This window comes from Pristiophorus japonicus, chromosome 13, assembly GCF_044704955.1.
Source record: "Pristiophorus japonicus isolate sPriJap1 chromosome 13, sPriJap1.hap1, whole genome shotgun sequence".
Lineage (NCBI taxonomy): Eukaryota > Metazoa > Chordata > Chondrichthyes > Pristiophoridae > Pristiophorus > Pristiophorus japonicus.
The window spans coordinates 196,271,779-196,293,600 of NC_091989.1; the positions used below are offsets into that span (position 1 = coordinate 196,271,779).

The 21,822-nt window shown below is 47.5% G+C and overlaps 1 protein-coding gene across 2 annotated transcripts in view; it reads left to right on the top strand.

Moving 5' to 3' along the window:
* Positions 1-21,822, top strand: part of acsf3 (acyl-CoA synthetase family member 3) — a 103,456-nt gene that overhangs the window by 63,810 nt on the left and 17,824 nt on the right. For both annotated transcript variants that reach the window (XM_070898361.1, XM_070898362.1), the window contains exon 7: positions 2,846-2,972. In XM_070898361.1, the coding sequence (XP_070754462.1) occupies positions 2,846-2,972 (127 nt within the window). The remainder of the gene's footprint in view (positions 1-2,845; positions 2,973-21,822) is intronic.

Genomic DNA, 21,822 nt, shown 5'->3' on the forward strand with positions numbered 1-21,822 from the left:
TGCAATGTATAGGGAGAACATGAGTGCCCAAGTACAGGATCTGTTTGCTTTATTTAATCCCCTTCTCTATCTATGTCTGTGTTAGTTATTTCCTCTCCAGCCAGGGCTTCTGACCTACATTGACTCCAGGTCCATCAAGGGCTCAGATTTAAAATTCTCATACTTGTGTTCAAATCTTTCCATGACCTCACCCCTCCCTATCTCTGTAACCTCTTCCAGCCCTACAAACTCCTGGGATCTCTGCGCTCCTCCAATTCTGGTCCCCGATTTTAATCGCTCCATCATTGGCGCCCGAGCCTTCAGCTGCCTGGGCCCTAAACTCCGGAGTTCCCTCTCTAAACCTCTCTGCCTCTCTACCTCTCTCTCCCTTTAAGACACTCCTTAAAACCTATCTCTTCACCAAGCTTTTGGTCACTTGTCCTAATATCTCCTTATGTAGCTTGGTGTCACATTTTGTTTGATTACACTCCCGTGAAGCACCTTGGGATGTTTTACTGCGTTAACAGCGCCACATAAATGCAAGTTATTGAGATGGACCTGCCTCATACATAGTTCAGAGTTCCTTTTCAGCAGTGACACATAGGGCCCAATTTTGGCCATGACTTGCATCAATTTTTTTTGGAGTAAGTTGTTTTTTTCTGGTGTAAGTTTAAAAAAATGCCATTTTCCCCAAAAGATTTGCTCCAGAGTAAGTCAGTTGAGTGCGATTTTTTTTTTACTTCCGTTTTTTTTTCAAAAGGGGGCGTTCCCAGACACTTACGCCAGTTTTGGCCATTTATGCCACTTTGGCCAGCAAAAACTTACTCCAAATCGACTTAGGTCAGCGAATGTGGCCAGCTCTGAAAAACATTGCGGGCAGTTAAGAATTCGGCGCATTTAAAGCACCAAGACTTACAATACACTAAATAAAGCACAAAAAGTAATAAGCAATCAATCAATAACAAATAAAAAATAGAAGTCCTGCCTTTATGCCAAAAACAAGTTTTTTTTTAAGTTCTCCCGCTCCCACCCCCCCCCCCCATCAAAACACTCTTCCTTCCTCCCAACCCCCAACCCACAAAAACACTCTTTCTACCCACCTCCCAAAACACTCTTTCTCCTCCCCCCGCCCTCCTAAAACTCTCCTCCTCCCCCCGCCCCCCCCAACCCCAATCAAAACTCTCAAGCACAACCATCAATGAATAAAAAATAAAACTGAAGTCCTACCTCGGCTCGGGAACTCAGCGAGAGTCCCTTCGGCCGGGGATAGGGTGCGGCGAGATCGGGGAGTCCCTTCGGCCGGGGATAGGGGCTGCGAGCATCGGGTCCTGCTCACAGCCCGCAGGACACGCTGGGAGGGCAGGAGCATGCGCGCAGGTGCCGGTACTGGCCTGTTGCTCCGCCCCCCCCACTTCACAATGCACGCCACACTGGGACTCCGGGGACTTGGAAGAGCGGCCAGGATGGGGCGACTTTTTCCCGACGCTGTTTCAGTGCGCCGAAAAAAAGGGTTGGGCAAAATTGAGCCCTAAGTCACACATGATCTAACCACACACTGTGATTTTGACCTGACTGCAGCCTTTGACACAATTCCATACTTCTCCAGCACCTCTCCACCGTCATCCAGCTGGGTGGGACTGCACTCGCCTGGTTCCATTCTTATCTATCTAATGGTTGCCAGAAAATCACCTGCAACGGCTCCTCTTCCCACCCCCGCATCGTTACCTCTGGTGTCCCCCAAGGATCTATCCTGGGTCCCCTCCTATTTCTCATCTACATGCTGCCCCTTGGCAACATCATCCGCAAACACAGCGTCAGTTTCCGCATGTACGCTGGCGACACCCAGCTCTACCTCACCACCACTTCTCTCGACCCCTCCAAGGTCTCTAAATTGTCAGACTGCTTGTCCGACATCCAGTTCTGGATGAGCAAAAATTTTCACCAATTAAATATTGGGAAGACCGATGCCATTGTTTTCGGTCCCAGCCACTGACTCCATCCCTCTCTCGAACATCTGTCTGAGGCTGAACCACACTGTTTGCAACCTTGGTGTCATATGTGACCCTGAAGTGAGATTCCGACCACATGTCCGCAGCATAACTAAGATCGCCTATTTCCACCTCCGTAATATTGCCCATCTCCGCCCTTGCCTCAGCTCATCTGTTGCTGAAACCCTCATCCATGCTTTTGTTATCTCTAGACTTGACTATTCCAACGCTCTCCTGGCTGGCCTCCCACGTTCTACCCTACGTAAACTTGAGGTTATCTAAAATGTGGCTGCCCCTGTTCTAACTCGCACCAAATTCTGTTCACCTATTACCCCTGTTCTGCTGACCTACATTGGCTCCCAGTTAAGAAATGCCTCGATTTCAAAATTCTCATCCTCATTTTCAAATCACTCCATGGGCTTGCCCCTCTGTATTTTTCTAATCGCCTCCAGCCCCACAATCCCCCACCCCCCATCCCACCCCCCCCACCCCCGAGATGTCTGCGCTCCTCTATTTCTACCCTCTTGAGCATCCCTGATTATAATTGCTCAGCTATTGGTGGCCGTGCCTTCTATTACCGAGGCCCCAAGCTCTGGAACTCCATCCCTAAACCTCTCCACCTCTCTACTTCTCTCTCCTCCTTTCAGATGCTCCATAAAATCTACCTCTTTGACCAAGCTTTTGGCTCGGTGTCAAATTTTCTTGTCTTATAATAGTCCTTGGGACATTTTACTACGTTAAAGGTGCTATATAAACACAAGTTATTGTTGTTGTGGTTGTTGATTGAATTGGCAGCTTTTATCCATTGCTACTCGATAACTACCTGAGTGGCACTGAATCCGTGCGGACTTTGAAGTGACACTGCTTTGTGTTGATAGGTGAGACATGGAATGGAAGGCAAAGAGGGAGAGCTGCTGGTTAAAGGATCATCAGTCTTTAAAGAATATTGGAACAGAACAAAAGAAACAAAGGAAGCATTTACATCGGATGGCTGGTTCAAGACAGGTACCGTGCAGAGCTATCTGACAACTCAACCCTCCCATTGAGCAGTTCTGCTGACATGGATCCTCTGGGCACTCAGAGCATGGAAATAAAGCTTGACATTGGGTTTCAGTATCAGCACAGGAGGCAAACATAGTGCGTCACATATCAAGAATCAGCATGTATCAGAGAGTGTTATGGTATGGGGAATATCAGTGTTACAGTGAGGGGTGTGGGGTATATCAGTGTTACAGTGAGAGGTGTGGGGTATATCAGTGTTACAGTGAGGGATGAGGGGTATATCAGAGTGTTACAGTGAGGGGTATATCAGTGTTAGTGAGGGGTGTGGGGTATATCAGTGTTACAGTGAGAGGTGTGGGGTATATCAGTGTTTCAGTGAGGGATGTGGGGTATATCAATGTAAGAGTGAGGGCTGTGGGGTATATCAGTGTTACAGTGAGGGGCATATCAGTGTTACAGTGAGGGATGCGGGGTATATCAGTGTTAGTGAGTGGTGTGGGGCATATCTGCGTTAGTGAGGGGTGTGGGTATATCAGTGTTACAATGAGGGGTATATCAGTATTACAGTGAGGGTATGGGGTATATCAGTGTTACAGTGAGGGGTATGGGGTATATCAGTGTTACAGTGAGGGGTCTGGGGTAATTCAGTGTTACAGCGAGGGGTGTGGAATATATCAGGGTGTTGCAATGAGTGGTGTGGGACATATCAGTGTTACATTGAGGGGTGCGGGGTATATCAGTGTTACAGTGAGGGGTGTGGGTTATATCTGTTACAGTGAGGGGTGTGGGATATATCAGTGTTACAGTGAGGGGTGTGAGGTGTACCAGAGACTATACACACACTGCCCTATCGGTGTATCGGGGGTCCCTCTCCCATACACACAGTTTCTGCTGAGATTAATATAGTTTCACATGTGAGAATCGGCAATGGTCAGTAACCGGGATACTCAGCTCGGCTCCATGACCAGACTAACAGCCAGGTGAAGAGGCTCATGTGCCAGGTGGAATATGAGATGTGGTATCAGCGTGACTCGGGATGAGAAGTGGCTTCACCCGCTTGACCTGAGGGTCCACCATTTAATTGTGAGATTGTTGAACTGTGACATGGCACAACTTTAGTTCAGAGAACAAAATCCTGGATAACCTACTTATCTTCCTTTGTTTTGCTATCTTCATCCCCGCGTCTGCCTTTTTCACATGCCCCTAAATAGAAATTAATTCCATTCATGCGTTGCCCTGGTTACACAACGTAGAAACCTCAGCTGCCGTTCTGCCCCCAGGTACCAGTCGTGACCTCATTAGTTAATTGACTGCGGGCTGACTGAATTGCACAGACCTGGCTCTGCGCACTAACCACAATCACGGTTCTAATGGTGCACTGTGAAGGTACCCAGAGTGCGAGGTCAGTTGGTAATATAATAAGAAGCAACTCATTGATAATGCCCGCACCAACATAAGAACATAAGAAATAGGAGCAGGAGTCGGCCATTTGGCCCCTCGAGCCTGCTCCGCCATTTAATAAGATCATGGCTGATCTGATCATGGACTCAGCTGCACTTCCCTGCCCGCTCCCCATAACCCTTTATTCCCTTATTGCTCAAAAATCTGTCTATCTCCGCCTTAAATATATTCAATGACCCAGCCTCCACAGCTCTCTGGGGCAGAGAATTCCACAGATTTACAAACCTCTGAGAGAAGAAATTCCTCCTCATCTCAGTTTTAAATGGGTGGCCCCTTATTCTGAGACTGTGCCCCCTAGTTTTAGTTTCCCCTATGTGTGGAAATATCCTCTCTGCATCCACTTTGTCGAGCCCCCTCATTATCTTACATGTTTCAATAAGATCACCTCTCATTCTTCTGAACTCCAATGAGTATAGGCCCAACCTACTCAACCTATCTTCATAAGTCACCCCCCTCATCTCCGGAATCAACCAAGTGAACCTTCTCTGAACAGCCTCCAATGCAAGTATATCCTTCCTTAAATACGGAGACCAAAACTGTATGCAGTACTCTAGGTGTGGCCTCACCAATACGCTGTACAATTCTCTGCTTTTATACTCCATCCCCCTTGCAATAAAGGCCAACATTCCATTTGCCTTCCTGATTACTTGCTGTACCTGCACACTAACTTTTTGTGTTTCATGCACAAGGACCCCCAGGTCCCTCTGTACTGCAGCACTTTGCAATTTTTCTCCATTTAAATTATAATTTGCTTTTTATTTTTTCTGCCAAAGTGGATAACCTCACATTTTCCCACATTATTCTCCATCTGCCAGATGTTTGCTCACTCACTTAGCCTGTCTATATCCCTTTGCAGATTTCGTGTGTCCTCCTCAAAATTTGCTTTCCCACCCATCTTTGTATCATCAGCAAACTTGGCTACATTACACTCGGTCCCTTCATCCAAATCATTAATATAGATTGTAAATAGTTGAGGCCCCAGCACCGATCCCTGCGGCACTCCACTAGTTACAGTTTGCCAACCGAAAAATTACCCATTTATCCCGATTCTCGGTTTTTTGTTAGTTAGCCAATCCTCTATCCATGCTAATATATTACCCTCAACCCCGTGAACTTTTTTCTTGTGCAGTAACCTTTTTAAGTGGCACATTGTCAATTGCCTTCTGGAAATCCAAATACATCACATCCACTGGTTCCTCCTTATCCACCCTGCTCGTTACATCCTCAAACAACTCCAGCAAATTTGTCAAACATGATTTCCCTTCCATAAAACCATTCTGACTCTGCTTGATTGAAATGCGGGTAAAACACGGCCAGCTTTTGTTACTGCACGCATGTAATTACAGTACCTTCATCACCCATCACTGAGACTGTACCTCACCCCGTCACCCAGTTAAACTGTATCTCACCCGTCACCCAGTGAAACTGTACCTCACCCCGTCACCCAGTGAAACTGTATCTCACCCGTCACCCAGTGAGACTGTACCTCACCCCATCACCCAGTGAAACTGTACCTCACCCCGTCACCCAGTGAAACTGTACCTCACCCTATCACTGAGAGACTGTACCTCACCCCGTCACTAAGAGACTGTATCTCACACCATCACCCAGTGAGCACCCGGTCACTGAGACGGTATCTCACCCCGTCACCCAGTGAGACTGTACCTCACCCCGTCACTAAGAGACTGTATCTCACCCCGTCACCCAGTGAGACTGTACCTCACCCCGTCACCAAGTGAGACTGTACCTCGCCCATCACCCAGTGAGACTGTACCACACCCCACCACCCAGTGAAACTGTACCTCACACCGTCACCCAGTGAGACTGTACCTCACCCCGTCACCAAGTGAGACTGCCCCTCACCCCGTAACCCAGTGAGACTGTCCCTCACCCCGTCACTGAGACTGTACCTCACCCCGTCACCCAGTGAGACTGTACCTCACCCCGTAACCCAGTGAGACTGTCCCTCACCCCGTCACTGAGACTGTACCTCACCCCGTCACTGAGACTGTGCCTCACCCCGTCACCCAGTGAGACTGTACCTCACCCATCACCCAGTGAGACTGTACCTCACCCCACCACACAGTGAGACTGTACCTCACCCCGTCACTGAGACTGTGCCTCACCCCATCACCCAGTGAGACTGTACCTCACCCATCACCCAGTGAGACTTACCTCACCCATCACCCAGTGAGACTATCTCACCCCACCACACAGTGAGACTGTACCTCACCCCGTCACTGAGACTGTGCCTCACCCCTTCACCCAGTGAGACTTACATCACCCAGTGAGACTTACCTCACCCCACCACACAGTGAGACTGTATCTCACCCCACCACACAGTGAGACTGTACCTCACCCCGTCACTGAGACTGTGCCTCACCCCTTCACCCAGTGAGACTGTACCTCACCCATCACCCAGTGAGACTTACATCACCCAGTGAGACTTACCTCACCCCACCACACAGTGAGACTGTACCTCACCCATCACCCAGTGAGACTGTACCTCACCCCACCACACAGTGAGACTGTACCTCACCCCGTCACTGAGACTTACCTCACCCCACCACACAGTGAGACTGTACCTCACCCTGTCACTGAGACTGTGCCTCACCCCGTCACCCAGTGAGACTGTACCTCATTTAGAAAGCAGTGACAGGATCGGTCCAAGTCAGAATGGATTTATGAAGGGGAAATCATGCTGACGAATCTTCTGGAATTTTTTGAGGATGTAACGAGCAGAGTGGACAAGGGAGAACCAGTGGATGTGGTGTATTTGGACTTTCAAAAGGCTTTTGACAAGGTCCCGCACAAGAGATTGGTGTGCAAAATCAAAGCGCATGGTATTGGGGGTAATATATTGACATGGATAGAGAACTGGTTGGCAGACAGGGAGCAGAGAGTCAGGATAAACGGGTCCTTTTCAGAATAGCAGGCAGTGACTAGTGGTGTGCCGCAGGGCTCAGTGCTGGTACCCCAGCTCTTCACAATATACATTAACGATTTAGATGAAGGAATTGAGTGTAATATCTCCAAGTTTGCACATGACACTAAACTGGGTGGCGGTGTGAGCTGTGATGAGGACGCTAAGAAGTTGCAGGGTGACTTGGAATGGCCTACTCCTGCACCTATTTTCTATGTTTCTCACCCCATCACTGAGACTGTCCCTCACCCGTCACCCAGTGAGACTGTACCTCACCCTGTCACCCAGTGAAACTGTACCTCACCCCGTCACTGAGACTATACCTCACTCCTTCACCCATTGAGACTGTACCTCACCCCATCACTGAGACTGTCCCTCGCCCTGTCACCTCACCCCTTCACCCAGTGAGACTGTACCTCACCCCTTCACCCAGTGAGACTGATGTGTGTCCCCTACAGGCTGAGAGAGGAGAAATGATAATGGAGAAAAAAGAAATGGCAGAGAAATTAAACAAATACTTTGTGTCTGTCTTCATGGAAGAAGACTCAAAAACCTCACAAAAATAGTGGATACCAAGGGTCTAGCGAGAATGAGGAACGGAAAGTAATTAGTAGTAGTAAAAAAAATAGTACTGGAGAAATTAATGGCACTGAAAGCCGATAAATCCCCTGGACCTAATAGCCTATATCCTAGGGTTTAGAAAGAGGTGGCTATAGAGATAGTGGATGCACTGGTTGTCATCTTCCAAAATTCCATTGATTCCTAGAATGGTTCCCGCAAATTGGAAGGTAGCTAATGTAACCCCTCTATTTAAGAAAGGAGGGAGAGAGAAAATGGGGAACTATAGACCAGTTAGCCTGACATCAGCAAAATGCTAAAATCTATTATTAAGAATGTAGTAACAGGGCACTTAGAAAACAATAAATTGGATTGGGAAGAGTCAACATAGATTTATGAAAGGGAAATCATGTTTGACAAATCTGTTAAGAGTTTTTTGGGCCCCACTAGTTACAGCCTGCCAACTTGAAAATGACCCGTTTATTCCAACTCTCTGTTTTCTGCCCGTTAACCAATCCTCAATCCATGCTAGTATATTACCCCTAATCCCATGAGCCCTAATTTCGTGCAATAACCTCTTCTGTTGCACCTTATCGAATGCCTTCTGAAAATCAAAATACAACACATCCACTGGTCCTCCCCCCAATCTATTCTGCTAGACATCGATGACGAGATCCAACACTGCTTCCAGTGCGCCAGTGCAGCCTTCGGCCGCCTGAGGAAAAGAGTATTTGAAGACCAGGCCCTCAAAACTGTCACCAAGCTCATGGTCTACAGGGCTGTAGTAATACCCGCCCTCCTGTATGGCTCAGAGACATGGACCATGTACAGTAGACACCTCAAGTCGCTGGAAAAATATCACCAACAATGTCTCCGCAAGATCCTACAAATCCCCTGGGAGGACAGACGCACCAACATCATCATCCTCGTCCAGGCTAACATCCCCAGCATTGAATCACTGACCACACTTGATCAGCTCCATGGGCAAGCCACATTGCCCGCATGCCAGACACTAGACTCCCAAAGCAAGTGCTCTACTTGGAACACCTTCATGGCAAACGAGCCATAGGTGGGCAGTGGAAATGTTACAAGGACACCCTCAAAGCCTCCTTGATAAAGTGCGACATGCCCACTGACACCTGGGAGTCCCTGGCCAAAGACCGCCCTAAGTGGAGGAAGTGCATCTCGGAGGGCGCTGAGCACCCCGAGTCTCAATGCCGAGAACATGCAGAAACCAAGCACAGGCAGCGGAAAGAGCGTGCGGCAAACCTGTCCCACCCATCCTTTCCCTCAACGACTATCTGTCCCACCCATGACAGGGTCTGTGGCTCTCGTATTGGACTGTTCAACCACCAAAGAACTCACTTCAGGAGTGGAAGCAAGTCTTCCTCGATTCCGAGGGACTGCCTATGATGATGATGATGAGTTACAACCTCAAAAAACTCTTAACAGATTCCACTTTAGAAAACCTTCTCAAAACCATCGCCGGTGGCCTCTCCTAATCCCTCCCCTCCTGGCTCTGTTTGTGGAACACATTTTTCTTTACCTTGTAGGGTGCTGTATGAATGGATCAGCTCCTCACTGGACAAAGCCCCTGTGCTGGAGGAGAGCCCTCGGTCCTGTTCCTCATCGGCTAACGAGCTCTATATTTGGCCCAGCACTAATTACTATTGCTTGGTCTGCTATACATCTCCATTACCACGTAAGAAAGAAAAATCTTTCCTATTTTGTTCTCAGTTTCTGTGCTCACCGTCCAAATTAAATAGCTGCAAGAAAGGAGGGAACAAAACTAGAAAACAATGCTCAACTCCCCCACCGCCTCGACATAGCTTTTCTCCTAACATAAAGGCACCAGCTGAGCTCTGTGCGTAACGCTATCTAACTTAACAAAGGCATGTGAGCGGGAGCTCGCCCTGCTGGGACCCAGCTAAGCTAATAACATTTATTATTTGCACTGAGGCTTGAGGAAAAACACAGCGCTCTGTAATTTAGCAAGGCTCACACCTCAGCGAGGGCAGGGGCCATGGGACTGAGGTTCGCTCAGGTTCCTGTGAGCCCGCAGCCAGAGGCAGAACTGTTTGTATTCTCACTACAGGGAAAGTGAGAGAAGAACATTGGCGAGGGGGATGGACAAATGGGGACAGGTGGAATTCTGTCGTGTGCGGTGTGTTAATGATTTTACACACTTGCATCACCGTGGCTGTGAGTTAATTTGCAAATGTGTGCGTGGATGCCTGGGTAACGTGATGTTCACAAGAAGGAAATGTAGAAACATAGAAAATAGGAGCAGTAGTAGGCCATTCGGCCCTTCGAGTCTGCACTGCCATTCAATATGATCATGGCTGATCCATCTCAACACCAGGGGCCCAAGTTTCCACAGGATAAAAAACGGGCGCCCCTCCGAGCTGGGTGCCCGTTTTTCGCGCCTAAAACGGCGCCAGAAAAAAAACGCGCTATTCTCGAGCGCTTTGCAGCTCCTTGTCTGTTTGGCGCGGCGCCCAGGGGGGCGGAGCCTACACTCGCGCCGATTTTGTAAATGGGAGGGGGCGGGTACTATTTAAATTAGTTTTTTTCCTGCCGGCAACGCTGCGCGTGCGCGTTGGAGCGTTCGCGCATGCTCAGTGTGAAAAAAAACATTGGCACTCGGCCATTTTTGTAGTTCTTTGTAGCTGTTTAATTTTTGAACATTTTTTAATAAAATCACATTGCCATCAGCACATCAGTACTGAGGCTTCCCTTCTCACTGTCTCCTTCCCCTCCCTCCCCTCCCCTGCGCGGCAACAAACCGCTGTCTCCTTCCCCTCCCTCCCCTCCGCGGCAACAAGCCGCTGTCTCCTTCCCCTCCCTCCCCTCCGCGGCAACAAGCCGCTGTCTCCTTCCCCTCCCTCCCCTGCGCGGCAACAAACGGCGGTTTCCTTCGAACGATGGCTGAAGCACTTTCACGCAGGTAGGAAGATGGTTTATTTAATCTTTTCTTTGCTTATAAATGTTTATTCAGGTTGGATTTATTTGTATAATATTTGTAGAAGTATAAATAAGGATTTATTGTAGAATTTAATGAGTTCCCTTCCCCCCCCTCCCCCCCAACCTCGTTCTGGACGCCTAATTTGTAACCTGCGCTTGATTTTTTAATGTGTAGAACAGGTTTTTTCAGTTCTACAAAAATCTTCACTTGCTCCATTCTAAGTTAGTTTGGAGTACGTTTTCACCGTGGAAACTTTGAAATCAGGTGTCAGTGGCCGGACACGCCCCCTTTTGAAGAAAAAATTCTGTTCCAAAGTAGAACTGTTCTACCTGACTAGAACTGCAGAAAAAAAAATGTGGAGAATTGCGATTTCTAAGATAGTCCGTTCTCCACCAGTTGCTCCTAAAAATCAGGCGCAAATCATGTGGAAACTTGGGCCCCAGATTCCCGCTTTTTCCCCATACCCCTTGATGCCTTTTGTTTCTAGAAATCTATCTATCTCCATCTTAAATATATTCAGTGACTTGGCCTCCACAGCCTACTGTGGTAGAGAATTCCACAGGTTCACCACCCTCTGAGTGAAAACATTTCTCCTCATCTCGGTCCTAAATTTCCTACCCCGTATCCTGAGACTGTGACCCCTTGTTCTAGACTTCCCAGCCTCCCCGCATCCAGTCTATCCAACCCCGTCAGAATTGTATACGTTTCAATGAGATCCCCTCTCATTCTTCTAAACTCTAGTGAATACAGGCCTAGTCGACCCAATCTCTCCTCATACACCTCTAAACCTTCCTGCTCCCCCCCGCCCCAACACACCATTACCTCTGGTGACCCCCAGTATCTATCCTTGGCCCCCTTCTATTTCTCATTTACATGCTGCCTCTCATCTGAAACAAGATGCCAGGTTCCATGTATACGTTGATGACGCCCAGCTCGACCTCACCACCACCTCTCTCGACCCATGCATTGCCTCTGGTTTGTCACACTGCTTGTCCGACATTGGCTCCCGGTCCGGCAACTCTTCAGTTATAAAATTCTCATCCTTTTGTTCAAATGCCGCCATGTTCTCGCCTCACCCTATCTCTGTAGCCTCCTCAAGCCCTCCGAGATCTCTGCGCTCCTCCAATTCTGGCCCTTTTCACACCCCGACTTCTTTCACCGTACCATTGGCGGCCGTGCCTTTAGCTGCCTGAGCCCGAAGCTCTGGCATTCCCTCCGTATACCTCTCCGCCTCTCTACCTCTCCTCCTTTAAGACCTATCTCTTTGACCAAGCTTTTGGTCACCTGCCCTAATACCTCCTTCTGTGGCTCGGTTTCTGATAATGCTCCTTGTGAAGCGCCTTGGGACGCTTTACTATGTTGAAGGTGCTATATAAATGAAAGTTGGTGTTGTTGTTGACATGCACAGGACTGTGCTGGGGTTCAGAAGGATACAATGCCCTCTCTACCGTGACAATCAACTGGAGGCAGACCCACTGTATGTCATCTGAATACAGCATTTCCTGCCCACAAACAGAAACTGCTGGAAATACTCAGCAGGTCAGGCATTCTGACGGAAGGTCATCGACCTGAAACACTAACTCTATTTCTCTCTCCACAGATGTTGCCTGACCTGCTGAGTGTTTCCAACATTTTCTGTTTTTATGTCAGGTTTCCCGCATCTGCAGTATTTTGCTTTTTGTCTTTTCTGTCCAGTTGGTCAAAAAGGCAGGCATGCAGAATCACAGTTCTGAAGGAGAGACACTGAACCATTTCATTCACTCCGTTTAGGGAAATTTGGCCCCTTCTCACTCCCACCCCCAAGGAATGTTCCCCTCTCATTCTGACCCTGAGGAATTGTCGCGGCTTAACATGAGCAGGTTAGAGCTAAGTTGGCACATGGGAAGTGTAGGTGATTTAATCTGGAATTCACAGCTTGTGATGTGGGTAATTTTCGGTTTGGTTCAAATGGCGAGCAACATTGTGCATGGTAATTACTGAGAATAGCTGAGGTCTCGAAGAAGCAAATGATTTTCAATATTGTGCAGGCAGGGGTTGTGTTTAATTGCCTCCCAGGAGGAAGAGCTGTGGAATGACAACCCTTTGTCACAGACCATTAGTGTCACTAACTCTTAAAGACTTAGTAATGAGCAGTACAGTTAAACTCACATCTGCAGTCCCCTCAGTCTGACTCTCCTGGAATCACATGCCTGCAGTTTAACAGTCAAAGAATCCTGACTTATTCTGGCTGCAGTGTGTTAGAATGCAGCACTTTCACCTCTGGGATTCACGGCCCAATCTAACCAATGATGGAATGAAGGGCTCCCTATCTGATAGAGGAATTGGTTGCAAACTGGCCTTTCGCTTCTGGGAGCTGAATTCCAATTTAAGTTAATATCCCCTCTCACTGATCAGGGACCATCTGGCACATGCGGTCGTATGGAATATAAAGCTGCTGGAAGTGTGCAGCCCATCTCTCAGAATCTGTAACAGGAAGAGTTCTGGGTGTAGACCCTTCACAGAACTAGGAGATCTGACCCAGTGACCTTGAACTCCCCATCACTTGGCACTGTAGCTACCCTTCGGTGATTGCTAAACCTGCAGGATTATCCTGGAGTTTCCAGAAATTTAAGATTAATCTCAGCAATGAGCAACTCGGGATAAAAGTTGGGGGCTTTAAAAGAAATTTGTATGTTTCCTTTGAACGTGCTTGTTTATTAGTTGTGAAAATGTGGGAGATGGACAAAAAGGTGGTTTGACCATCAGTCAAAAATTGTCCAATCAGGCAACAGAGTCTGTTCATTCACCAATGGGCTTGGGAATGCGGGGCACTGCGAGGACGGACATGTCGGGTGGCCAATGGTGGGAGTGTGGGGGCGGGACGGGGCAGTTGGAGTTTACATGATGAAACTTCCTGGAGATGGCAACCCGAGTTACCTTTCCTACTTCCACTCTGACCTCTACATACTGTTCCAGTGAAGCTCAGCTCAAGCTTGATGAACAGTTCCATATCTTCCTGCTCGGCACTTTACAGCCCTATGGCCTCAATATTGACTCTAATAACTTCAAACCTTATCTGTAGTCATTATCTTCATCATAGGCAGTCCCTCGAACCGAGGATGACTTGCTTCCACGTCAAAAAGTTCACAGGTGTTTCAATGATGTTCCTAAAATTCCAGGTCCAAACTAAATCTTGAGGGGTGGAAGATGCCTGTGCGTGGATTTTTTTAACGTGGGGTGGCCGTTGCACACCAGCCACCACACGGGCTTGACAGAGCTAGGTCTTGGTCCAGTGGCAAGGGTTAACCAAGACGACTGGAGACCTGATCTGCTGCACGGACCTAGTGCGCATACATATCGCAGTGTGGGCTGGCCCGTGCTGCCCCTGGGGCCTCGCCTTTGATGGGCCCAAAACTCATGCCTCTCCTGGGCCCCGATCACGTCCCTCGAGAGTCTCTCGCCGCTCCTTCGCCCCAATCTCACCGCTCCTGATGTACCTGCCCACGCTCCAATCACCGACCTGGACCTTGGTGACGTCCCTTTTCACTGCCGTTGCTCTCCTGCTCCAGCTCGTGCTGCTCCCTGGAGTGGTATGCTGCCACGCTGCTCCTTCCGCTCCCCGGCCTGCTCCGATGGTGCTCGCAGGCCGGGGGCCGCACAGACTACTGGGCTAGGCTGCCACGCTGCCACAATGCACAGGCTCAGACAAATCTGTAATGCCCACTTCTTCTGAGGTAGGAAGTGCTGGCGATGTGGGAAAGAAAGAAAGAAAAAGACTTGCATTTATATAGCGCCTTTCACAACTACCGGACGTCTCAAAGTGCTACACAGGCAATTAAGTACTTTTGAAGTGCAGTCACTGTTGTAATGTGGGAAATGCGGTAGCCAATATGCACACAGCAAGCTCCCATAAACAGAAATACGATAATGACCAGATATTCTGTTATTGTTCTGCTGATTGAGGGATAAATATTGCCCAGGACACCAGGGATAAGTCCCCTGCTCTTCTTAGAAATAGTGCCATGGGATCTTTTACGTCTATCTGAGAGGGCAGAGGGGACCTCGGTTTAACATCTCATCCGAAAGACGGCACCTCCGACAGTGCAGCACTCCCTCAGCACTGCACTGGAGTGTCAGCCAAGATTTATGTGCTTAATAGATATACTGGTTGTAATGTATTTGCTTCATGGGTGCTTTTCTTAAGAATTCATAGCAACACATTGCTATTAAGTTGGTTTATTAACAAAGGTTTAACAATAACACTACACTTTACCAATTCATCCACAAGGCTCACAACTGAATACCTAATCGTGGATGACCTAGACCTAACTGGCTGGGTTTTATTGAGTCTTGCGAACATCACGTGACTGTCTAAGCTACTCACAATGCAACAGCACTACAAACCTGTGAGCATACTCACAGACGCATACATTACAGCCAGTGTTTCTGTGACAGGGATTGTGTGGAACAGGTTGGAGCTTGGGGTGGGAACTCTGTGTGCAGTAAGAACAGGCTCTGGGATTGGGAATGTCACTCTGGGCAGCAAGAATTCCCTCTGGGATTGGGAATTGCTTTGGTGCTCAGGTGTTACACTGAGCCAGAACAAGCAGAGCAGACATAAAAACATAGAAAATAGGTGCAGGAGCAGGCCATTCGGCCCTTCGATTCTGCACCGCCATTCAATAAGATCATGGCTGATCATTCCCTCAGTACCCCTTTCCTGCTTTCTCTCCATACCCCTTGATCCCCTTAGCCGTAAGGGCCATATCTAACACCCTCTTGAATATATCCAATCAACTGGCATCAACAACTCTCTGCGGCAGGGAATTCCACAGGTTAACAACTCTCAGTGAAGAAGTTTCTCCTCATCTCAGTCCAAAATGGCCTACTCCTTATCCTAAGATTATGTCCCTTGGTTCTGAACTTCCCCAACATCGGGAACATTCTTCCCACATCTAACCTGTCCAGTCCCGTCAGAATCTTATACGTTTCTATGAGATCCCCTCTCATCCTTCTAAACTCCAGTGAATACAGGCCCAGTTGATCCACTCTCTCCTCATATGACAGTCCAGCCATCCCTGGAATCAGTCTGGTGAACCTTCGCTGCACTCCCTCAATAGCAAGAACGTCCTTCCCCAGATAACAAGACCAAAACTGTACACAATATTCCAGGTGAGGCCTCACCAAGGCCCTGTACAACTGCAGTAAGACCTCCCTGCTCCTATACTCAAATCCCCTAGCTATGAAGGCCAACATACCATTTGCCTTCTTCACCACCTTCTGTACCTGCATGCCCATTTTCATTGACTGATGAACCATGACACCCAGGTTTCGTTCCACCTCCCCTTTTCCTAATCTGCCGCCAACCAGATAATATTCTGCCTTCGTGTTTTTGCCCCCAAAATGGATAACCTCACATTTATCCACATTATACTGCATCTGCCATGCATTTGCCCACTCACCTAACCTGTCCAAGTCACCCTGCAGCCTCTTAGCATCCTTCTCACAGCTCACAACGCCACCCAGTTTAGTGTCATCCGCAAACTTGGAGATATTACACTCAATTCCTTCATCTAAATCGTTAATGTATATTGTAAAGAGCTGGGGTCCCAGCACTGAGTCCTGCGGCACCCCACTAGTCACTGCCTGCCATTCTGAAAAGGACCCGTTTATCCCTACTCTCTGCTTCCTGTCTGCCAACCAGTTCTCTATCCACGTCAGTACATTACCCCCAATACCATGCGCTTTAATTTTGCACACCAATCTCTTTTGCGGGACCTTGTCAAAAGCCTTTTGAAAGTCCAAATACACCACATCCACTGGTTCTCCCTTGTCCACGCTACTCGTTACATCCTCAAAAAATTCCAGAAAATTCGTCAAGCATGATTTCCCTTTCATAAATCCGTGCTGACTTGGTCCAATCCTGTCACTGCTTTCCAAATGCGCTGCTATTTCATCATTAATAATTGATTCCAACATTTTCCCCATTACTGATGTCAGGCTAACCGCTCTATAGTTACCTGTTTTCTCTCTTTCTCCTTTTTTAAAAAGTGGTGTTACATTAGCTACCCTGCAGTCCATAGGAACTGACCCAGAGTCGATAGACTGTTGGAAAATGCCAATTTAAGACACTGTGGCAAATTTGTGGATAATCTGCCTTCATGTTTCCTTGCTGTGTGTCTGGATCTTTATAGACTGGTTTATCGATAATTAATTTTTGCAGAGTACTTTTTGCCTCTTTGTAAGTTATGTCCTTATTTCACACTATGACTGGATCATGATGAATTATTAACGAGAGCAAGAGTGTTTTATAATCAAGGTATCGGGGAGAAGGAAGCTCTTTACTTCTAATTGTGGAGCAATTAAATCAAAGTGTACGTTAATTAACTTTGGAGTAGATAGATCATTTCAAATACACTCTGAATTACACTGTGACTTCCTGTAATATATCCTCAGCCATCTTGCAGTGTCTCGTCTGTGGACCTGAGAGCATTGATTTATGAAATTATGTTACCTCTATTCCTAATCATTTTCTAAGTTTTCGTTGTCGTGCATGCAGCTGGCACACAATCTCAGTCCCTAACTTGGTAGCCTTGCTCGGAGCGGATTGCTCATGTGGGAAGTGAAACGATACACACTGGTGACGAGACACATTTTTGTAGCGAGTAGTGGTTCTTGAAAATGCAGCTGGCCACGCTGTATCTGGGTCAACACTGACACTAAGTGACATCCCTCACCAACAGCTCAAACTCATCTTTAAAAAAAGGCAGAGAATTTGAACAAATATTTTGTATCGGTCTTCACGGTAGAAGCCACCAAAAACATCGAGGGACCAAATATAGAAACGTAGAAAATAGGTGCAGGATTCGGCCATTCGGCCCTTCGAGCCTGCACCACCATTGAATAAGATCATGGCTGATCATTCCCTCAGTACCCCTTTCCTGCTTTCTCTCCATACCCCTTGATCCCTTTAGCCTTAAGGGCCATATCTAACTCCCTCTTGAATATATCCAATGAAGTGACATCAACAACTCACTGCGGTAGGGAATTCCACAGGTTAACAACTCTCTGTGTTAAGAAGTTTCTCCTCATCTCAGTCCTAAATGATTTACCCCTTATCCGAAGACTGTGTCCCCTGGTTCTGGACTTCCCCAACATCGGGAACATTCTAACCTGTCCAGTCCCGTCAGAATCTTATATATTTCTATGAGATCCCCTTTCATCCTTCTAAACTCCAGTGTATAAAGGCCCAGTTGATCCAGTCTCTCCTCATATGTCAGTCCAGCCATCCCGGGAATTAGTCTGGCGAACTTTCGCTGGACTCCCTCAATAGCAAGGACGTCCTTCCTCAAATTAGGAGACCAAAACTGAACATAATATTCCAGGTGAGGCCTCAATAAGGCCTTGTACAACTGCAGTAAGACCTCCCTGCTCCTATACTCAAATCCCCTAGCTATGAAGGCCAACATACCATTTGCCTTCTTCACCACCTTCTGTACCTGCATGCCCATTTTCATTGACTGATGAACCATGACACCCAGGTTTCGTTGCACCTCCCCTTTTTCTAATCTGCCGCCATTCAGATAATATTCTGCCTTCGTGTTTTTGCCCCCAAAGTGGATAACCTCACATTTATCCACATTATACTGCATCTGCCATGCATTTGCCCACTCACCTAACCTGTCCAAGTCACCCTGCAGCCTCTTAGCATCCTCCTCACAGCTCACACCGCCATCCAATTTAGTGTCATCTGCAAACTTGGAGATATTACACTCAATTCCTTCATCTAAATCATTAATGTATATTGTAAATAGCTGGGGTCCCAGCACTGAGCCCTGCGACATTCCACTAGTCACTGCCTGCCATTCTGAAAAGGACCCGTTTATCCCGACTCTCTGCTTCCTGTCTGCCAACCAGTTCTCTATCCACGTCAGTACATTACCCCCAATACCATGTGCTTTGATTTTGCACACCAATCTCTTCTGTGGGACCTTGTCAAAAGGCTTTTGAAAGTCCAAATACACCACATCCACTGGTTCTCCCTTGTCCACTCTGCTAGTTACATCCTCAAAAAATTCCAGAAGATTTGTCAAGCATGATTTCCCTTTCATAAATCCATGCTGACTTGGACCAATCCTGTCACTGCTTTCGAAATGCGCTGCTATTTCATCTTTAATCATTGATTCCTACATTTTCCCCACTACAGGCTAACCGGTCTATAATTACCCATTTTCTCTCTCCCTTTTTTTAAAAAGTGGTGTTACATTAGCTACCCTCCTGTCCATAGGAACTGATCCAGAGTCGATAAACTGTTGGAAAATGATCACCAATGCATCCACTATTTCCTTACGTATTCTGGGATGCAGACTAACAGGCCCCGGGGATTTATCGGCCTTCAATCCCATCAATTTCCCTAGGAAAAGGGAAGGTACAACGAGACCTGGGTGTCATGGTACATCAGTCATTGAAAGTTGGCATGCAGGTACAGCAGGCGTGAGGAAGGCAAATGGTATGTTGGCCTTCATAGCTAAGGGATTTGAGTATAGGAGCAGGGAGATCTTACTGCAGTTGTACAGGGCCTTAGTGCGGCCTCACCTGGAGTATTGTGTTCAGTTTTGGTCTCCTAATCTGAGGAAGGACATTCTTGCTATTGAGGGAGCGCAGCGAAGTTTCACCAGACTGATTCCCGGGATGGCTGGACTGACATATGAGGAGAGACTGGATCGACTGGGCCTGTATTCACTGGAGTTCAGAAGGATGAGAGGGGATCTCATAGAAACATATAAAATTCTGATGGGACTGGACAGGTTAGATGCGGGAAGAATGTTCCCGATGTTGGGGAAGTCCAGGACCAGGGGACACAGTCTAAGGATAAGGGGTAAGCCATTTAGGACCGAGATGAGGAGAAACTTCTTCACTCAGAGAGTTGTTAACCTGTGGAATTCCCTACCGCAGTGAGTTGTTGATGCCAGTTCATTGGATATATTCAAGAGGGAGTTAGATATGGCCCTTACGGCTAAAGGGATCAAGGGATATGGAGAGGAAGCAGGAAAGGGGTACTGAAGTGAATGATCAGCCATGATCTTATTGAATGGTTGTGCAGGCTCGAAGGGCCGAATGGCCTACTCCTGCACCTATTTTCTATGTTTCCATGTAACACAATTTCCCGCCTAATAAGGATATCCTTCAGTTCCTCCTTCTCACTAAACCCTCGGTCCCCTAGTACTTCCAGAAGGTTATTTGTGTCTTCCTTCGTGAAGGCAGAATCAAAGTATTTGTTCAACTGGTCTGCCATTTCTTTGTTCCCCATTATGAATTCACCTGAATCTGACTGCAAGGGACCTACATTTGTCTTCACTAACCTTTTTCTCTTCACATATCTATAGAAGCTTTTGCAGTCAGTTTTTATGTTACCGGCAAGCTTCCTCTCATACTCTATTTTCCCCCTCCTAATTAAACCTTTTGTCCTCCTCTGCTGAATTCTAAATTTCTCCCAGTCCTCAGGTTTACTGCTTTTTCTGGCCAATTTATATGTCTCTTCCTTGGATTTAACACTATCCTTAATTTCCCTTGTTAGCCACGGTTGAGCCACCTTCCCCATTTTATTTTTACTCCAGGCAGGGATGTACAATTGCTGAAGTTCATCCATGTGATCTTTAAATGTTTGCCATTGTCTATCCGCCGTCAACCCTTTAAGTATCATTTTCCAGTCAATTCACGCCTCATACCCAGCAAAGTTACCTTTCCTTAAGTTCAGGACTCTAGTCTCTGAATTAACTGTGTCACTCTCCATCTTAATAAAGAATTCTATCATATTATGGTCACTCTTCCCCAAGGGGCCTCGCACAACAAGATTGCTAATTAGTCCTTTCTCATTTCACATCACCCAGTCTAGGATGGCCAGCCCTCTAGTTGGTTCCTCGACATATTGGTCTAGAAAACCATCCCTAATACACTCCAGGAAATCCTCCTCCACCGTATTGCTACCAGTTTGGTTAGCCCAATCTATATGTAGATTAAAGTCACCCATGATAACTGTTGTACCTTTATTGCATGCATCCCTAATTTCTTGTTTGATGCTGTCCCCAACCTCACTACTACTGTTTGGTGGTCTGTACACAACTCTCACTAGTGTTTTCTGCCCTTTGGTATTCCGCAGCTCCACCCATACCGATTCCACATCATCCAAGCTAATGTCCTTCCTTACTATTGCATTAATTTCCTCTTTAACCAACAACGCTACCCCACTTCCCCTTCCTTTTCTGTCTATCCTTCCTGAATGTTGAATACCCCTGGATATTGAGTTCTCAGCCTTGGTCACCCTGGAGCCATGTCTCCGTGATGCCAATTATATCATACTCATTAATTGCTGCTTGTACAGTTAATTCGTCCACCTTATTACGAATACTCCTGGCCTACTGCTGCTCATAAGAACATAAGAAATAGGAGCAGGAGTAGGCCATCTGGCCCCTCGATCCTGCTCCACCATTTCATCATCATAGGCAATCCCTCGGAATCGAGGAAAACTTGCTTCCACTCCTGAAGTGAGCTCTTTGGTAGCTAAAGAGTCCAATACGAGTCCCTGTGCGGCAGGTCGGGGCCATAAAAGGAGCGGTGATCGGCGGCCATGGGCAGCATGGAGGCATGCCAGTACAAGGTACAGCGTGAGCTGGCGCAGGAGGGCAACGGCTGTGAAGAATGACATCACCAGGTCCAGGTCAGTGATTGGAGCGTGGGCAGATACAGCAGGAGCAGCGAGGTCGGGGCAAAGGAGCTGTGAGAGACTGTGGAGGGACGTGATCAGGGCCCGGGGAGGTGCGAGTTCGGGGCTAGGGAGCCCAGCCCACACTACGATACGTGTGCGCACTAGGTCCGTGCAGCAGAGCAGATCTCCAGTTGTCTTGGATAATCCTTGCCACTGGACCAAGACCTAGCTCGGTCAAGCCCATGTGGTGGCTGGTGTGCAA